We start from the raw sequence: 18,630 nt of genomic DNA on the forward strand, positions 1-18,630 counted from the left end.
GTTGTACAAATGTTCCTAGAGAGCTTATAAAGAATCCGTAGACCTAGAAATTTATAGTGTATAAATATAACAATTTTCACACAGAAAATACTCAACAAATATATCTTAAATGAAATTAAAATATTATGAATATTCATTATAACAGTAGATCTCATATCACCTAAGTAGAGTACTGTACACATAGTAGGTAGTCAACAAATTTTCCTAAGCAAGGCCATTAGAACAGAGATGCTTATTTTCCAAAATCCAATTCCTGAGACAGAGATAGTGCTTAATAAATAATGTTTCTAATTATAAAAATACACATGCTGCTTTGCCTTGTGATCATCATATATTTCATACTTATTCTCAAAGATATTTTGATAACAAAAAAGCTATAACATTTTTATAGTTCTGGATAATAACAACAGGAATCAATCCAACATAGCTATTTCAGATTAATGACTGTGCTTCACATTACAGCAACTCTGTCTATATTTCCAAACTATCTATAGTAAAAACAAGTCATTTAAAATGAAATATTATTCCCTAAATCATCATGATAAGAATCTGCAAGGAAGAGGAGAGGAACAGAAAAATAAGCAGTTGATAAAACATTTAAAGTAACTATTACGCAGTAAATGAACTGGACAGGCAGTTGAAGAATGAAAGATAAATTACTATATTATGAAAATTTACTGCAGCACACCATAAATCATTGCAACATTTCATTAGCCATTTCTGATAAGTAAATGATCATTTGATCTAGGATACCTGTTTAAAGTGCATGAATTTGTCAATCTTTATTTGCTACAGAAAGGTTACCTTAAGTTTATACAACTGCAATGACTCAGGATATAATTCATTTTATATAAAGATATGCTTAGCGGAATGTCACCTTGCAGAAAATTCCACCTTTGAAATTTTGCTAAAGCTCATATTTCTAATGAAATAAAACATTCTTCATTTACAGGGCAGGCTATGCCACAAACTACTGAATCTAAGTTCATCATACATCCGAAATAATTGTTGGTCTAATCTTTATGACTTATAATCATAAGCATATACACACTACTATATATAAAATAGATAACTAATAAGGACCTACTGTATAATCATAAGAAAAAGTGAGCAACTTATGTAAGAAATCTTGAAATATGAAACTTCTAAAATAGCATATTTCAAGTTTAAAATGTAAAAACTAAAAATAATGTATTTTAAACAAGGAAAATAGCAATAGAGCTCAAATGCCAAACACTAGTACTTTCTAAAACTCAAAGAATGTGGATCTACCAATAAGATGCTCTTTATAAGTTATACATATTCAGTAGAACTGATTTCCAAATGTTCATTGATAACTGAATCTCAATTTTGTAATTAAAGAAATGAAGCTCTTGGTAGTACAAGAATATAAATAGATCTTAAATTATGTTGTATGCTCCATATGACTAAAAATAAAACTTTACAAATAACACCCTGTCAATATTTTCTAAAATATTTTTTAAAAATCAACAGATCTCTCCTAGATGACACCACTTGCATCTTATCCTCAACCATAAGGCTGGTAGCTCTCAAACAAGGCAAATTAAGAGAAAAAACAGAGGCACTTCTCTGACCTCCTTACAAATATCTTCATGCGCTGGCCAATTCAAAGTCCTGCAGTAATTAACTACAGCATTACTCTAGGAAACTCCTTAAGTCCACGTTACTGGTCAGGTATCCATCCTCTACCTTCATACATCACCCTGCGTGCATCTATCATTGCAATTATCACACTTTGGTATAACTGTGTTTGTATTTCTCCCCCATAAGCTCTTTAACAACAGTGATTGTTTTTGATCTCTGTATTCTCAGCAAGCAGTAGACTGCCAAGTACAATGAAGGTGCTCAATAAATTTGTACTAAATGAATGAAGATTAGCCCATCCTTCCCAGAAATACAGCTTCAGTTCACACAAAAATGATTTTACAGATCAATTTTTCATACAAATTTAATTATTATAGTTTTTCTTTTCCCCATTAATATCAAGCATATAACAAATGTTTGACAGCCAAGTATCACAATGTGATATCCACGTAAAACTTTTGAATATTTATAAAAACTGGAGGTATAATAAATTTATCAATTTTATTAATGGGGGAGGGCTTTGACTCTACAGATATAAAATGGCATTAGAAATTAAATTATCTGTATCAATACTCATGAGAAATACACACACTAATACCACCACAAAAATTATGGCAGGCAATAGTAATGAACTGAATGTTCATACAAACATTTCAAAAGAGTTGTTTAAGTCCCTCTAATTTTTTAACATTTATACAAAACTGTTCTTATATCACTTTTTAAAAATCAGATGCTTGTTCCCCTGTTGTTAGCAAAAGGAAAATCAGTAACATATATTCCTATTCTTTAGCATAAATCAGAAATGATCTTAAGAAGGAAAAGGTCCTAGTATAATTAGTGGGGGTGGGTGGAGGAAGGCTTTGTAAAGTGGAAAAATTAAAACACTATTCTGGGGCAAATATTTTTCTACAGTCAATATCAATATTATTAACTATTCATCAAATAAATTCATTTAGTTACTTAAGCATTCATTATCTAATTAATGATTCTTGGAAATAGTTACAGCAGTAATGGAAACAGACATACAAAAATAATCTTTAAAATGCAAACAATAATAATGATAACTTTGGTAAACACTAAGAAATAAAATGTATCTATGCTCTTTGCATACAATACCTCATTTATTTTTCACAATAAACATATAAGGTAGCTATGATTACTATATCCCAGTTTACAGATGAGGAACATAAACTGAGGAGGCTAACTTGCTACTAAGCTGTGGAGGTAAGCAGTATGTCCACACTGCATGCTCTCCATCATTTTGATACGCTGTCCTCAATGCTGCTTAAAAATCAGCTATACCAAGGAAGTATTACTTAACTGTTTCAATAGCAAGCAATTGGTAATCTTTGCTCTGAAAAGTTTTCAAGCCAAAACCATATCCACTGCACTGCAGAGTGGAGTTCTGTAGCACCAACAGACCCTTGTCCAATAAAAGCCATAACCTAAGGTCAAAAAAAGTCATTGAGATCTAATATAGTTTTCAAAGAATTGTTGAATTATAGCCGTATCTCCATTATTTGTAGAAATCATGCCACTTTGTGGATTATTTACCACAGGGTGTCTATGTGTGTGTGTGTGTGTGTGTATCTTAAACATTGGCCAAATCTTGTACACACCTCAGATCTGAGGTATTTATTATTGTTTAGCTTTATCACTTACCTGATCTATATTGAGCTCTAATTTTATTTTGACACAAAATACAAAAATCTTCAATGATGCTATGACAGTTTATATTATCTTAGTATATTTCAAGTATGTATATGAACTAAATAAGGTATTTTAAATTAGATTTAGTAAATTATTTCTAAATCTCCTACAACTTAAGAGTTGACTATACTTTTTCTTTTCTTTAATTGACGTATAATTGACATATAACATTATATTATTTTCAGGTATACAAAATAATGATTCAATATTTGTATATATTGTGGAATGATCACCACATAAATCTACTTAACATCTGTCACCATACACAGTTTCCTTGTGATGAGGATTTTTAAGATCCACTCTCCTAGCACGTTTCAAATACATAATACAGTATTATTACCTATAGTCACCATGCCATGAATTGCAGCCCCATGGCTTGTTTATTTTATAACTGTAAGTCTGTACCTTTTGACCCCCTTCACCCATTTAGCCCACCCTCCACCCTTGCCTCTGACAACTACCAATCTGTTCTTTGTATCTTTGAGCTTGGTTTTTTGTTTTTTCATGTGTATTCTTGTTTCTTTGTTTTAAATTCAACACAGAAGTGAGATCACAGGGTACTGAAATCTTGCCATTTGCAACAACACGGATGGCTCTTGAGGGCATTATGCTAAGTGAAATGAGTCAGAGAGAGAAAGAAAATGATCTCACTTACATGTGGAACCTAAAAAAAAAATCCAAAAACAATATATATCACAATATTACAAATATAAAATCATTATGTTGTCTACCTGAAACAACACATCAAATATACCTCAATTTTTAAAAATGTCCTCAAGACATTTCAAGTAAGTATCTAAATAAGATATTTCAAAACAATATTTAGTAAATTATTTCCAAATCTCCAACTTAATATGTTCTTAAGAGTTGACTGTATTTTAACATCCCAAGAACAGAAAATACTGTGAGTTCCTATTAAAAATTTCTTATAAAATGATATTTGACATTATTTCCAAGGAAATATTCCATTTTCTATGGACCAACTCTCTAGGAAATTGAAACTGTTCCCAAATGCTGTATGTTCCAAATCTCCCATGTACTTTAAAAATCAGTTTAAGTCCTGCTAACTATTTGTATATTATTTCAAGCAAATCTATACCTAGGAAAATAGTATAATTCAAAAACTTAACCCACAGAACACACACACAAAGATACATATATACAAATATAGCCAATGTGTTGGTCTAGTGTTCTAATTATAAGGGACATCCCAAAATTATTACACTACAAAACAAATTCTTAAATTATATGCACAAGTTTTAAAGTATATTTAAAGGATCATATGAGATGTCTTCTTGGTAAGATAATGCAATGGTTTACTGAGCAAAACATGAGATGAGTAATTTAGAAAACTTTATTACCAAAGAAATCAGTTCTACACTCTTACTTCAACGATTTAGTAAAAATAATGTATTAAAAAACAAAAAGAGGCTGAAGGAACCATTGCCAATGGTTACAGGATTATCAGCATATTTCCATAATAAAAACAAGTATAGTTGTTACCTGTTGCGTATACTTCTGTATTTCATCCAGTACAAATTCTACTTCTTTCGAGGTTGTTAATGAAGCAAGATTTCCACTAAGATTATAGCAATAAAGTTTTGCATTGTCATAGTTTTCTCTACTGGAATTAATTCTAAGACAAGCATCCCCGATATGATTCCATCCTTCTCCACAAAGATGAGCTAGTCAAAAAAAAAATTATATCTTATTTTTAGATTACCAAAAGCATGTGTATTTTTCAATTATTTTAGAATTCTAAATACAACTTCGGTATTTGTTTAAATAATTTTAACAATAAAAATTTAAATATATCACTATAACATACCAAACTAAATGTGTCTAGTAGTTTGATGAAAAATAAGAAGATCCTAATTTTTTCTTTAATTCTTAAACATAAGAAAAGCTATGGCTCTATAACATCTGTTAAACTGTGTTGACTGTTAGGCTTTCTGTGTAAACCTAGTGTACTGGCATATGGTTTCTCAGCAAGTAAAATCACTACTGCACTTATGTCCCAAAGTGCAATTTATATAATACAAGATCACTTTAATAGAAAAATAACCAGCACATAACAAAAGCAATTTCAAAGTTATCCTACAAGTGTAGCTAATTGTCCTCTAAATCTAATTTCCATAGCCCAGGTGTACGATTTTGATATAAGCTTGGTTCTTTGATTCTTTAATTATAACTGTGGGGCGAGAAGTCTCATTTCATTTACGTATAGTAAAGAAGCTATAAGCTTTGCTTTCTAGTATTTATTTTTACACAGTCATTCAGGTCTTTCGAAAGTTTAAACATACCATTCAGTAACAGTGGTTTATCCTTAGGGTCCAAATTGAACTTAAAACAGTGCCTATTTTCTAAAACATGGATTTATAAATACAATATAAAGTTATGCTCTAGTGTGCATTAATTAACATTGCAGTGTTTTATTAACACACCGATCTATGAAGTTTCACTACATTTTAGTTTCCACATCACTAAATATATCAGTGCCTCTTGCCCTTTCAGCCTTGGACGCATTAATACAATCTTTATGGAATTATTATAAAGCAGCAATTCTCAAATATTCTGGTCTCAAGACCCCTTTAACTCTTAAAAATTGAGAACTCCACATATTTTTTCCCTTATGCATTTTATATCTATTGGGTTTGATCATATTAAAAATAAAAACTGATCTTTTAAAAATATACTTATTCATTTAAAATTTAAATTTTTATTACAAACACATTTCTCCAGTTTCTGGGATGTCTTGTCCCTTTATGCTATTATAGGCTTGAAGAAGATGTACCATCAAATTTTCTCCTTAGGAGCAGTTCAAATCAGGTCCCTGGCATCAAAAAATTGACATGGGTTGATAAATAAATAGGGCATGGATAGGCACAGAGATCAGGAATAAAGCAGAGGAAAATGTGCATCATAGAATCTAGGGTGAGGGTATTGGGTATCCTCTCTACAATTTTTTCAGTTTTTCTATGTTTGAAATTTTTCATAATAAAATGTTGGGGAAAAATATAACAACTTAAAATAAATAGCATATTTAATTTTTTAATTATAGTCTCCAAAAACCAAAATAGTGAAAAGTGTGGCATTGTTTTATAAATATTTTTGCAAATCTCTTTAGTATTGGTTTAATATAACTGTATTCTCGTATCTGCATCTACATTCAATCTATTGGAATCACGTATTATGTAGCCTTTGGAAAACTATTTACATAGCAAACCTATAACAGAATGAGAATCACAAAAGCAAATAATATCTTAGTATTACAGGGTACTCTGGTTCTTTAATAACTGCTGTCCTGTTAAACTAAGTAATGAGAATAACACACGGTGCTTGGAACACAGTAACCCCTCAATAAATTGGAGTGATTTAATAAGACTTTCAAACACGTCTGTTTTCATTTTCAGGCTACACATATAGCAATCTTCCTTGTCTTCTGAAATCTAAAGTACCAAATCACTTTAAGGAAAGAGTGCAAAAGTTTTGGTTAAACTTCGGCTGTTTCTTTCCTTACTAAATCAAGGAAGGATTTACATTAGTTTTGCCTGTCGCTTTTTTTTTTATAAGATCAAAAATACCTGGTTGATAAGTCATACAAATGCAAACAATGCATGGGCCTTTGAGGCTAAACTAAATTATAGCACTGACCCAAATGCTTTGATGTTTTAGGCTTCCATAGTATTGAGCATTAACTCAGCTTTAGAGTTAAAAGGATAGCAGTTAATTTTTTCAATAAGTTTAGTTAGACAAATTCAAATTGCCAATTTTATATGAGATCAATGGGAAAAATGCAATTCACAAATTTTCATGGAAAAGTGCAACTACTACACAGACTGGGCCCTCCATTTAGAGCATTTACTTCCTTGAGACAAGCTGAATGGAAACCAAACTATATATATACCAAGCTGGTTCTTAGTAAATATGAACACAGGACAAGGTAAGTTAGTACATAATAAAATATTTTATTCTATTTATTATTCTCCAAAATAATAGCCTGGTCAAGTAGAACCCTTATACCAAACCAAAATATTTTCCCAAGCAATGAATAGATGGGTACTACCAAATAAAACTTCATTATTATTTTTCCAAATTTCCACTGGTAATCTAATTCCCTTCTTATTGAGTAATATTCCTTTAAACATATATATATTCCTTCAGTCAAATCTTATTTTAGTCTAGCATTTTCTTTGTCTTTTTAAAGAGACTTTATAAGTATTTTTTCTGATCTACATGTTATTTTTAGATTTTAACACTTAGAAATCATTACTTTCAAGTTTAGTGTCATATCACTAATGCTTCTCAAATCCTGCCTACTGCATTAATATTCTCTAATTTACTCAAAGTGAATACACATGCATATATCACTATTTAAAAGCTTCAAAAGTCAGCACATAGAGAAAATTCCAAAACCTCAATCGTACTTTTAAAGGCAATCTAATTTTTATTTTCTTACATGAACTTATATAAGAAAGACTTAAATCCTGTGATGGAATTTTCCAACACTTTCTAGAACTACATAGGTTCAGAAAATTTTTCTATGAAAGAATTTTAAAAAAAAAATCATGATATAGAAACAGGCAAAAAACTGAACAGAAATAGAACTCCCAGTTATTAGTCCCCTCTGCCATTTACAAGTCAGGCACTTTGAAGCAAGTCACATAACCAGTGTGTCTCAGTTTATCTGTATAATAAGAAAATGGAACTGGTTAAATATCTATACAAGTTTTCAATTTTCTGCTTTTTTCTTTCATATTTGAAAGAAAGAGTACTTAGGGTCCACTAAGAAGAGTGTTAGCTATAAAAATTAAATTGAAATTTCTTTTTAATGAGTTTTGGGACTTCCCTGGTGGCACAGTTGTTAAGACCCCACACTTCCAATGCAGGCGGCCTGGAAACTAGATCCCATATGCATGCCACAACTAAGAGTTCACATGCCACAACTAAGGAGCTGGCAAGCCGCAACTAAGGAGTACACATGCTGCAACTAAGGAGCTGGCGAGACACAATTAAGGAGCCTGCCTGCCACAACTAAGACCTGGCACAACCTAATTAATTAATTAATTATTTTTTAAAAAATAAATAAAATGAGTTTTGCTCTGGTTTGCAGAACTTAGGTTCTCATTAAATCATATAACAATTACCATAAATGTTTCAATTTGTAACAAAAAAGCAGTCAGTAAAAAACAGTTCCTGAAATTTAAAAAATAAAGGGCACTTAAAAAATAAATCCAATATGCTAAAATGTTAACATTGCTAGATCTGGATACTAGTCTGAATACTTTTTATTTTCTATGTTTTTAAGACATAATTTTTTAATTGAACAGTATTCTGATCAAGTCAATAGCATAATAAATACAAGAAACCTTGAACATCTGAAAAGAATTAGAAATGAACATACAAACTTTTCTTGTAGAAACACTGCTATCATTACTCCAATATTATTGTTTATTTGCTACTGATTTAATTTTAGAAAATGGAATATTCTTACTAAACGTTCTTTACTATAATGGCATTCATCTGTGGACTATAAAACTCATTTACCCAATTGAAATCTTTACCTGGTAAAGCCTGGCACTCCTGTTGTCTCTGATCCCACTGGCAATTCAAGTTTAGTGAACAGCTTTTACAGCTGGTAAGTTTGTTACAAATCTGCTCATTTCTCACATGACATTTGGTATAGTTTTTCACAGACTAGAAAATTAAAAGATAAAGCATGTTATTTTTCACCTTTGTACAGCAATGACTCTTAAACTTCAGTGTACATATAAGTCACCTGGTGAGCTTTACAATACAGATTTCTAACACCAAATCCAATTGTACTGAATCAGAATTTCTCTTACTCATTTCTTTATTTAAACAAAGTTCTTCGAATTAGAATGTGTGCTTACTGGAAAAATGTGCAAATTACACAATTTGAAACAGAAACCATGTAATGAAAACCTATTCTATTGAATCTGATAACAGGTTTCCAATTCAATAAATAAAGCCAATGCACAAAGTCATTTCTCTCTGATCACATGAAAGAATTCTAGTCATAATAAAACTATCATACAGATCCTTGGGAATGAAGTAGAAATGATGAGTAGAAAAACTTAAAGAGATGTTTTATCAAAATCCAATAAAATTTAAAAAGATAAATTATTTTCTCAATAACTCAAACTAATTTTACTTCCACAGACATTAAATAATGGTTTTGGTTAATTGATGTTTCTCCTGTATGTATCTGTCACATTTCCATAATGTAGGTTGAAAAGAACCTGCAAAAGTTACATTTTGATCAGTCCTATTATACAACTATCATATTTCAACTAATTCCAGCTCTAAGAGGTTAAAGGTTAAAAAAGAAAAAAAAGGCAACATAGAAACTTTGGTGTGAGTTCCCTGCACATACCAAGTTTCAATATTTCACATAATATTTTTAGCATCTATGATAATGAAAATCAAATTCTAAAATTTTGGGCTCAACTCTTCCTGTTACTCTTTTTTGAGAAAAAAACAAAAAGGAAAAAACACATGCTGCACCCTGAGGCCCCTTTTATTTCAGTAGGCAGACATACTTACCTCAGGCTTTCTCATGTAAGGGTGTTAAACAGTTCTCTTCAACCAAAAAACTTAACAGTTAAAATTTGCTTATAACTCGCCCATATATAAAAATGGTTGAAGCAATTTTTATCCTCTTAGATATATACTTTAAAATGTCACCCATCAAATATTTATTTATAAACTACTATACTTTCCAACATAAAATACATTGCGGTCACCTCCATTTCAAAGATGTTAATTTCTTTAGAGCAAATTGCATATACTATAAGGTCACAGATTAAAAGTACATTGATAGGGGCTTCCCTGGTGGTGCAGTGGTTGAGAGTCCGCCTGCCGATGCAGGGGACATGGGTTCGTGCCCTGGTCCGGGAAGATCCCACATGCCGCGGAGCGGCTGGGCCCGTGAGCCATGGCCGCTGAGCCTGCGCGTCCGGAGCCTGTGCTCCACAACCGGAGAGGCCACAACAGTGAGAGGCCCACGTACCACAAAAAAAAAAAAAGAAAAGAAAAAAAGTACATAGATACTAATGTTTATCTTACTCATCCTAAAATAATCGCAGAAGAAATATTTTTTTAAAACCCAAATTACATTGCAACTCTTATTCAACCATCACGTTTTCATTAAGAACATATAAATTTTCTTAATGTTGTTTTTCTGATTCATAGCTTTTTGTTCTCATATAGTATATAAATCTTAGTATTATTCTATACAATTATTATAGTTCCAAACATCTGTTAACTAAAAATAAATTTACTTGAATCATCTGATAAATAAAATAACCTATAAAAAAGACAAGAGAATGGCTAAACAACATGTTAGAATGAGAAAGAGTAACAGCTTAATGCCAATCTTTAGAATAACAATGGTAACATCAGAGTCACCATCCAAATAACTCAACTGCTCTTCATTAAGAACGGTGTAATTGGGACTTCCCTGGTGGCGTAGTGGTTAAGAATCGCCTGCCAATGCAGGGGACACAGGTTCAAGCCCTGGTCCAGAAGATCCCACATGCCACGGAGCAACTAAGCCCGTGCACCACAACTACCGAGCCTGCGCTCTTAGCCCGTGAGCCACAACTAATAAGCCTGCATGCCACAACTACTGAAGCCCGTGCATCCAGAGCCCGTGCTCTGCAACAAGAGAAGCCACTGCAATGAGAAGCACACACAGCACAACAAAGAGTAGCCACTGCTCGCCGCAACTAGAGAAAGCCTGCGCACAGCAACGAAGACCCACTGCAGCCAAAAATAAATTTATTTAAAAAAAAAAGAACAGTATAATCATTTATTGATACTGAAACAGTACAAAAGATGAAATTATATTTCAGTCACACACAGGGCCAATTTATTCAATGATGGAAGAAAGCTGACTGTTACTTTGAAACATCGCTGGCATTTTTTGGCCTAATGAACCAGATGTACATTAATGAACAGACTGTGAAGCATAACCATTACTCTACTCATCTTCATCCTACTATATTTAGATGTAAATTTAAAATGAAAATCTGTAAGAAGTAAGGTTATTGGAGCTATTAGAGCACAAAATATGCAACTTGCAGTAACTATGACTAAATAATGAAATAGAATCTCAGTGGACATCATTTACACTAAAATCTCATAGACCTTTCTGTATCCATTAGCATTTGGTTTAGCTTAATCATCAGACATTCTGATAAAACCATCCAAAAGACATATTACATCAAAGTCTAAATTACAAGTGAGTACCATCTGCTCACTTATACTATCTCACCCAGTACTTTCCTTGTTAACACATCATTATCAAAAATAACTCTAAAGCAAAAGGCCACTTTTAAAAATGAACACTTGATAACAATTTGCATAATACAATTTTTGAGATATGTGTATTTTCATATAGTGTAAATGTCTAAACACAAATTAACTCAGTTACCGAACAAATTTTTAAGTAAAATCTGCTTGCAATTTTTATCTAATAACGTTCTCCATTTTAGTCCCTTATTCCTATATTTTATTTTACTTACCTCCTACTTCCACATTATTCACTAATGTAACTCCCATTAGATGAATATTATGCAAGTATAAAAAATAATTCAAATTTTCAAAGTGAGTCATGTCATATTAACATTAAAACTCAAATAAAATTGAGGTATCTATTATCATTACAGCAATTCATATCACTGAAAAGTATACACCAACACAGTATGTATGAAAACAAAAGGGTTCAATCTGATTAGTCAATAATTCAATATTTTCCTTCATTTTAAGTTTTAAATATTATTTTAGAATAGAATCATACAACTAAGTATTTTGAAATATGACTGGTTACTAAAGAAAAATTTTAGATGATAAAATAAAAACTTATTACTTAGTTTTCAAATTCCCTTTTCTTTACCTTTTACTTCTGCCTGGTATCTTGAAAAACAAGTGGATAGTTTTCTTGATTAATAAAAATTCAGAAAAATAAAAAATAATATGTATTTAGTTGAAAATCTGTCTGTACACTATTTAGTTATTTAAGCTATACTCCAATAAGAGAATCTTTAACCCTACTAAACATAATTGTTAATACTTTAAAAATTTTTTTCCTTCAACTTGTTGACATCCTCTAAAAAATATGAGACATTTTGATGCTACCCACTTAAAAGGTTAATTTTTGCTGCTCTTAATCCATTTTAATCTATCATCAATACTAATTTTATTATTTTTTCAATACTCTTATCTATAATAGGGTTCTCAACCTCATCACTAGTGAAATTTTGAGCCAGACAATTATTTTTTGTGGGAGGGCTGTTCATTCATTGTAGGATGTTTAGCAGCATCCCTGGCTTTCTCCACAGTAGATGCCAGTAGCAGCCCCATAGTTGTGACAACCCAAAAAATACGCATTGCCAAACGTCCCTCCGGGGGACAATATTGCCTCAGAGAACCAGAGATCTAAAGACAGATAAAAGGAAAACTACCACTGTCAATACTTCAGATTAAACTCGCACACAAAGTGTATAAACAAAACCTAAACCACACCACTGTTAATGCATGTCTGACAAGAATCTCACGGAAATGACTTATATAATATAATCCTTATATAATCCTATTTTCATCAGCACAGAAGACAATGTTTATAGCTACAGTCTTTTCTTAAAAACAATTTTTGAAAGGATTTTCCCAACCTTATTTATGAAAAGAAGTAAAAGTTTCCAGATTCAAAATGGAATCTAGACTGACAAATATGAGCAAGGAGCTACAGGCTGAATTTACAACATACCAGGAAGTAGGTGATTTCCTACATACTTTCTAAATCTCTTTTTTTTTTGAAGTATAGTTGGTTTACCATATTGAATTAGCTTCAGGTGTGCAACATAGTGATTCAACATTTTTAAAGATTATATACTCCATTTAACATTCTTACAAAACAATGGCTATAACTCCCTGCGCTGGACAATATATCCTTGTTGCTTATCAATTTTATACATAGTAGTTTGTATCTCTTAATCTCATACCCCTATTTCACCCTTCCCCCTTCTAAATATCTTGATAAGGAAAGTGCTATTTTGTACAGTGGTACTAAATGGTAAGCTAACGATTATGAAGTAGCATGTTAGCTACAACATCATTTACCCATAAATACTAACCATACTGCAGTTACTGTTTGATGAAATGCATTTCTTGTCATCGCACCACTGGCACCCATTTGTATTGGCAGTACAGCTGGCACAATCTGCATATCTGTAACATCTGTCATCAGAAGCAGCTGTGATACAAATGAGAGAACATACCAGGATGAAAAAGAAAATGTCACACGTCTTAATTCACATATTTTTAACATCTGTTAAGAATCACTAAGACATTTTTAAACCATAAATATAACCATCAATATCAAAATAAATTCTTCAATATGAACTCAATTTTGTAATTTAATTATATTTAAAGGGATTTAGATACCTCCTAGACTCATCTTTATTCAGTCTACCAGGATCCTACAGCCATTTAAAATTTACACATTAAAATAATTAATTAATTAATTAATTAAAATTTACACATTATGGAGGGAGAAAAAGATTTAGAGGTATTTTACTAAACAAAATGTATTACTATATATCTAAAAGAAAACATTATAACAAATACTCATTGCTTATTATTCTTCATAAAGATATTTAGAGACATGACTTATTATAGATTAGCAAAACTTGATTTGTTAATTGTAGCACCAAAAATGTATAAGAGCCCCACTCATTTAAAGAAAATTGAACAATTTTTATCCAAATCATTCCTTATAAATAAATATTTATTAGTAATTATTCATAAGTTTGATTTATTTATTCAATATTTTATAAGAAATATTAAATTATAACAAAACTCATCAAAATTCTAGAAAATTTTTAACTTTATGGTCTGCCTTGGCAATAATTCAGAAAGAAAAAAATTACCAAATGCAGAATAAATTACTTCTTTTTTTTCTTTGAAGGATACAGTATATCTTAGGGTGTATTTGAAAGCATTTTTTACTTACATATGAAAATAATTCATATATATGGCCATGTTACATATACAAATTGATATATAAATATTACATACAGAATTCAAAAAAGAAAACTAAAAATAGCTAATAAAGATATTAAATTACTAATCACTGCTAAATTCAAACATTAGAATTCCTAATTACAGAATCTGAGTTTTTAATTTCTGAAAGCTACTAAGGTAATTCTTACAAGCAGAATGCATTTCCATTTCTAGCCAAATAAAGAAGCTTTGTTCCAAATATAAGAAAGAAAAAAAATGTTTACCTGTTTTCAGAGGGCACTTTGCTCTAAGAATATTATTAGTATTCCCAGACTCCCAAGATTCACAGTGATTTTTATTCCAAATACATTTTATCCCTGGACCAGCATTTTTACAAAGTTCTTCATCTCTGAAAGCCTTGCAATTTGGAGGCTTGTATACAAGTATATCATTAAGGAGTACACTAGAAAATCCTCCAAATATATACATGGACCTATTAGAGACAAAATAAGAATCTTAAAGGAACAATATTAAGAAAAGTCTCTGTCTAATGTGTTAGTTTTAAAAATAAATTTAAATACACATTTTACATTATCTTATCTAGTTAGGAAACAATTTTTTAGAAATATATAGTAGCTGTATATACTATAATAAGATACACTTTAGACAATAAGATATACTTTAGAATTGCTATATAGAATTATAATTTTTGAATACAAAGAATTTAGAAATTAGATATAGAGTTCTTCATATAGTGTTTTACTATCCTCTTGTAAAATAAAAAGACCAAGAGTAAAATTATCAAAAAGATTTTCAAAGTTTCAATTTGAAAAGCCCAGATGATTACTGAATTAATACTACCAATGCCAAAAAATTTGACATGCCCTCAAAACAGCCTAATTTTTGTTTCTAAAAATATTATTAACACAATAAATGGAAAAGATCAGAAAATGCTTCAAGAATATCTTTTATTATTTAAAAAAAGAAAATAAAAATCAACCAAATGCAGTTTTCAACAGAGAAGCCTAGAGGTTTTATGTTTACACTCTGAATTTCTTTTATTTCAGTTTCAAAAGCTAACTGATATCAGTTACACAGCTTCATTACGATTAAGTTCTGACTACTTTTAGTATTATATTGGAGAATTTTTACATAATTAGAATAAGGTAGTAATAAAATGAACTTATGAAAAATGTCATGAATTACAAATGTTAAGCTAATGAATGATCTAGCATATTGTTTACTGTCACAAGCCCACATTAACGAACTTTTGCTATAGAAATAGCAAAATCATAATAACTTAAAGGATGAAGGTAACTTAATGATCATCCAGTCCAAATTCCCAGTGGATAGAACAGTCTTAAAGGCCAGAGAGGTTAAGAGATTTGTCAAAAGTCACACATTCAGTTATGACAGAACCAAAATGAGAATCTAATTCTTCTCACTTCCCTTGCTCTCCTCAGAAGAAATATGTGGCTAGCCTTTCTATCACTTCAGACTGATCTTTTTTAAGGAAGTCATTCATGATCTGATCTCTGGAAAAAGGAAAGAAGGCAGGATGACTTTTTAAAAGAGTATCTGAAGTTCTATCTCAGCACCTTTCCTTTGATACTCCCCTGCCCCTTAAATAAATTTAAACAAAAAAGAAATGAAGGATATGGTTAATGAAGCAAAATTCATTCCACGGTATTACAGGGATATAGAAAATCCAATCCATTAAGTACAAACAATAATTTTTCTAAAGAATAACAAAATATGTGGGTAGTATAACTGATAAATGTGCTTCTTTTACCCATTAATGACAACTGCAGAGTGTCCAAATCTGTTGACATCTCTATGAAGGTTTGGTTTTGGTAATATTTTCCATTCATCACAAGCTAGGAAAATGAAAACAGCAAAACAAAAAGTGAAAAAAAAGAACTATTTAGGACAAATATAAAATAATCATTGGCCAAATAAAGATACAATACTTAAAATTAGGAAGCCTTTCATTAATTTTCCATGCCTACAATTTAGTATCATTACTCAACTAGCATTATTCCTTAGATAAAAATAACTTCTGCCTAAAATTATCACAAATAATTTTACATGTATGAGAATAAAGGAAATCAAAGGAAAAAAATTAGATGAACTTTACATTGGAGGATAATTTCAATGACATATTTTATTAAATAAACCAAGAATCATATAGTAAAATTCATTAATGTCAATACTGGGCAAACCCATCAGAAAGTTAAATCACGAAATCAAATTTTACATGCATGCATGCAAAATTAAATGGAATATATAATACTCAATGAAAGAATGCCTAAAAATGGAATCATCAAAATAAAATATTTAAATCAGTTTAATGATTCGATATTTCAAAGGAATAGTTTTCATTTTATGTAAAGGAGAAGAGCTTTAGTTGCAAAAAATAGAAAAAAATGAAAAAAAGAAACCTAAATAATTCATGAGCTACATAAAGACTATGGAAAGAAAAATGATTAAAGAAAACTGTTCATCATTTAAATATAGCCTCAGAATTGACACATGTATTAATAGAGATTTTGAGATGTCAAATAATTCAGTATTCAGTGACTAGAAACGTTCTCAGGACAGTGTTTTAGATTTTATCCTCTTAGACATGGCATATCTAAAAGCAGGCCTTGGTATTTAATACAAGCACATAGATGGAACAAGGTTGAAAACAAATTTATTTCATTTTTTGGTAACTTAGAAGCCCTTTTGAAACAAGAAAATAATCTCAAATACAATTAGTTGTAATGAATTGCTTGTTTTCTTATATAAGCAATCATGCCTATTACACTAGAAATGAAATAATAAATTTGGCTTTAATTCAATATTATTACTAGTAAAGATCAAAGGAATCACAAAAACGAAAACCACAGTTTAGAACATTAAACTGGAAGACTGAGAGCAATAAAATATATCTTGAATTATATCTCCCACTCTCTGTGTATTCTGAGGTTCACAAATCTGCCCCAAAAGGGGTATTCCTTAGTTGATATAATCTCTCTCTACAGTTCACAAAGTACATGAACCTATTAACTACTCTCAAAAGAGAGAGTACAAAAGCACAGAAGCCTAACTTTACTAAACCCCGTGTTTTCCCAATGTTTTATCCATAGAAGCACTTTTCACATAACACTTATTAACATTCCAGGAGCCAAGGCTCTGAAGATCACATTTTGAGAACTACTATTAGAAAGGCTTACACATAATATTCATAGTCTACCAATTTTATGCGTTGGAGTTCACTTAAGAAATGTACATTTCTTAAGTGTACATTTATATGCATGCAGTAATATAAAACTTCCAAAGTGCTTTCATCTATATAACTTAAAATAGTCTGTATAAGAATCCAGTGAGATTGATTGAGCCGGTATCACCATATGCCAGAAATGAAAAAGGAGACCTAGGAGAAGTTAAGCAATGTCCTTAAGGCCCATTAGATTACCTTTGTTTTTCTATAAATTATGTTTATGAATGTCTGATGTTATAAAAGTATATTGAATGGATTCTGAAAGATAATTCCCATTTGGAGAGAAGGGGTGACCTGTAAAAGGTACAGACTTTGACAAAGAAAGAGATGAAAATGTTAGAGATAGATAATGAGTTAGGGCAGACAGATTTTAATCATTCCACCAAAACCCAACACACACACACACACACACACACACACACACACCCCACATGGCCACTGATTCATAAATTGTGTGTTAAATACAGTATTTCAGCAACAGAATTAGAAACCTGAATGTGCGTCAAAGAAATGAAACAGAAAAGAGTCAGATCAAAGAGTAGGACTTCCAGAAATTAGGAATTCCAGAAACCAGTTTATTATAAAAATCTCCAAAGAAGAATCATCTTCAAGGTCATCTTTAGGACATCTGGAATCCAGAAAAGAAAGTGACCCAATAATCTGAGCCTATCTAGGACAAAAGAATAAGTAATTCGGCCCAGCGTCCAAAACAAATCAGCAGAAGGAGGGAAGAAAAGCAGATTTCCAAAATGAGAACCAGGGAAAATGCTCAGAAAACCCATCTAAGAAGTGAGTCAGGAAAAAGAGCTGAGAGAATAAAGGCCAGCATTTACTAAAAATTAGGCCTTTTGAAGATTTCTTGTAACTCTATACTCTCTTTAGGGAAAAAGAAAAATTTTTCAGCACACAGAATAGTCTAAAGAATGGTATTATAAACACCTATATACCACTACCCAGATCTGTCAAACCCAATATTTTACCATGTTTACTGTAGATTTTCTAAAGAAAGAAAATATTACAGATAT

General features: G+C 31.0%; 1 protein-coding gene across 3 annotated transcripts in view; it reads right to left on the reverse strand.

The window, feature by feature from the left end:
* Positions 1–18,630, reverse strand: part of ATRNL1 (attractin like 1) — a 742,727-nt gene that overhangs the window by 594,175 nt on the left and 129,922 nt on the right. For all 3 annotated transcript variants that reach the window (XM_033841823.2, XM_073793921.1, XM_073793922.1), the window contains exons 11-15: positions 16,133–16,217; positions 14,625–14,833; positions 13,473–13,591; positions 8,880–9,012; positions 4,819–5,000 (exon numbers count right to left, since the gene is read on the reverse strand). In XM_033841823.2, coding sequence (XP_033697714.1) covers positions 4,819–5,000; positions 8,880–9,012; positions 13,473–13,591; positions 14,625–14,833; positions 16,133–16,217 — 728 coding nt within the window. The remainder of the gene's footprint in view (positions 1–4,818; positions 5,001–8,879; positions 9,013–13,472; positions 13,592–14,624; positions 14,834–16,132; positions 16,218–18,630) is intronic.

Source organism: Tursiops truncatus, chromosome 16, assembly GCF_011762595.2.
Source record: "Tursiops truncatus isolate mTurTru1 chromosome 16, mTurTru1.mat.Y, whole genome shotgun sequence".
Classification (NCBI taxonomy): Eukaryota; Metazoa; Chordata; class Mammalia; order Artiodactyla; family Delphinidae; genus Tursiops; species Tursiops truncatus.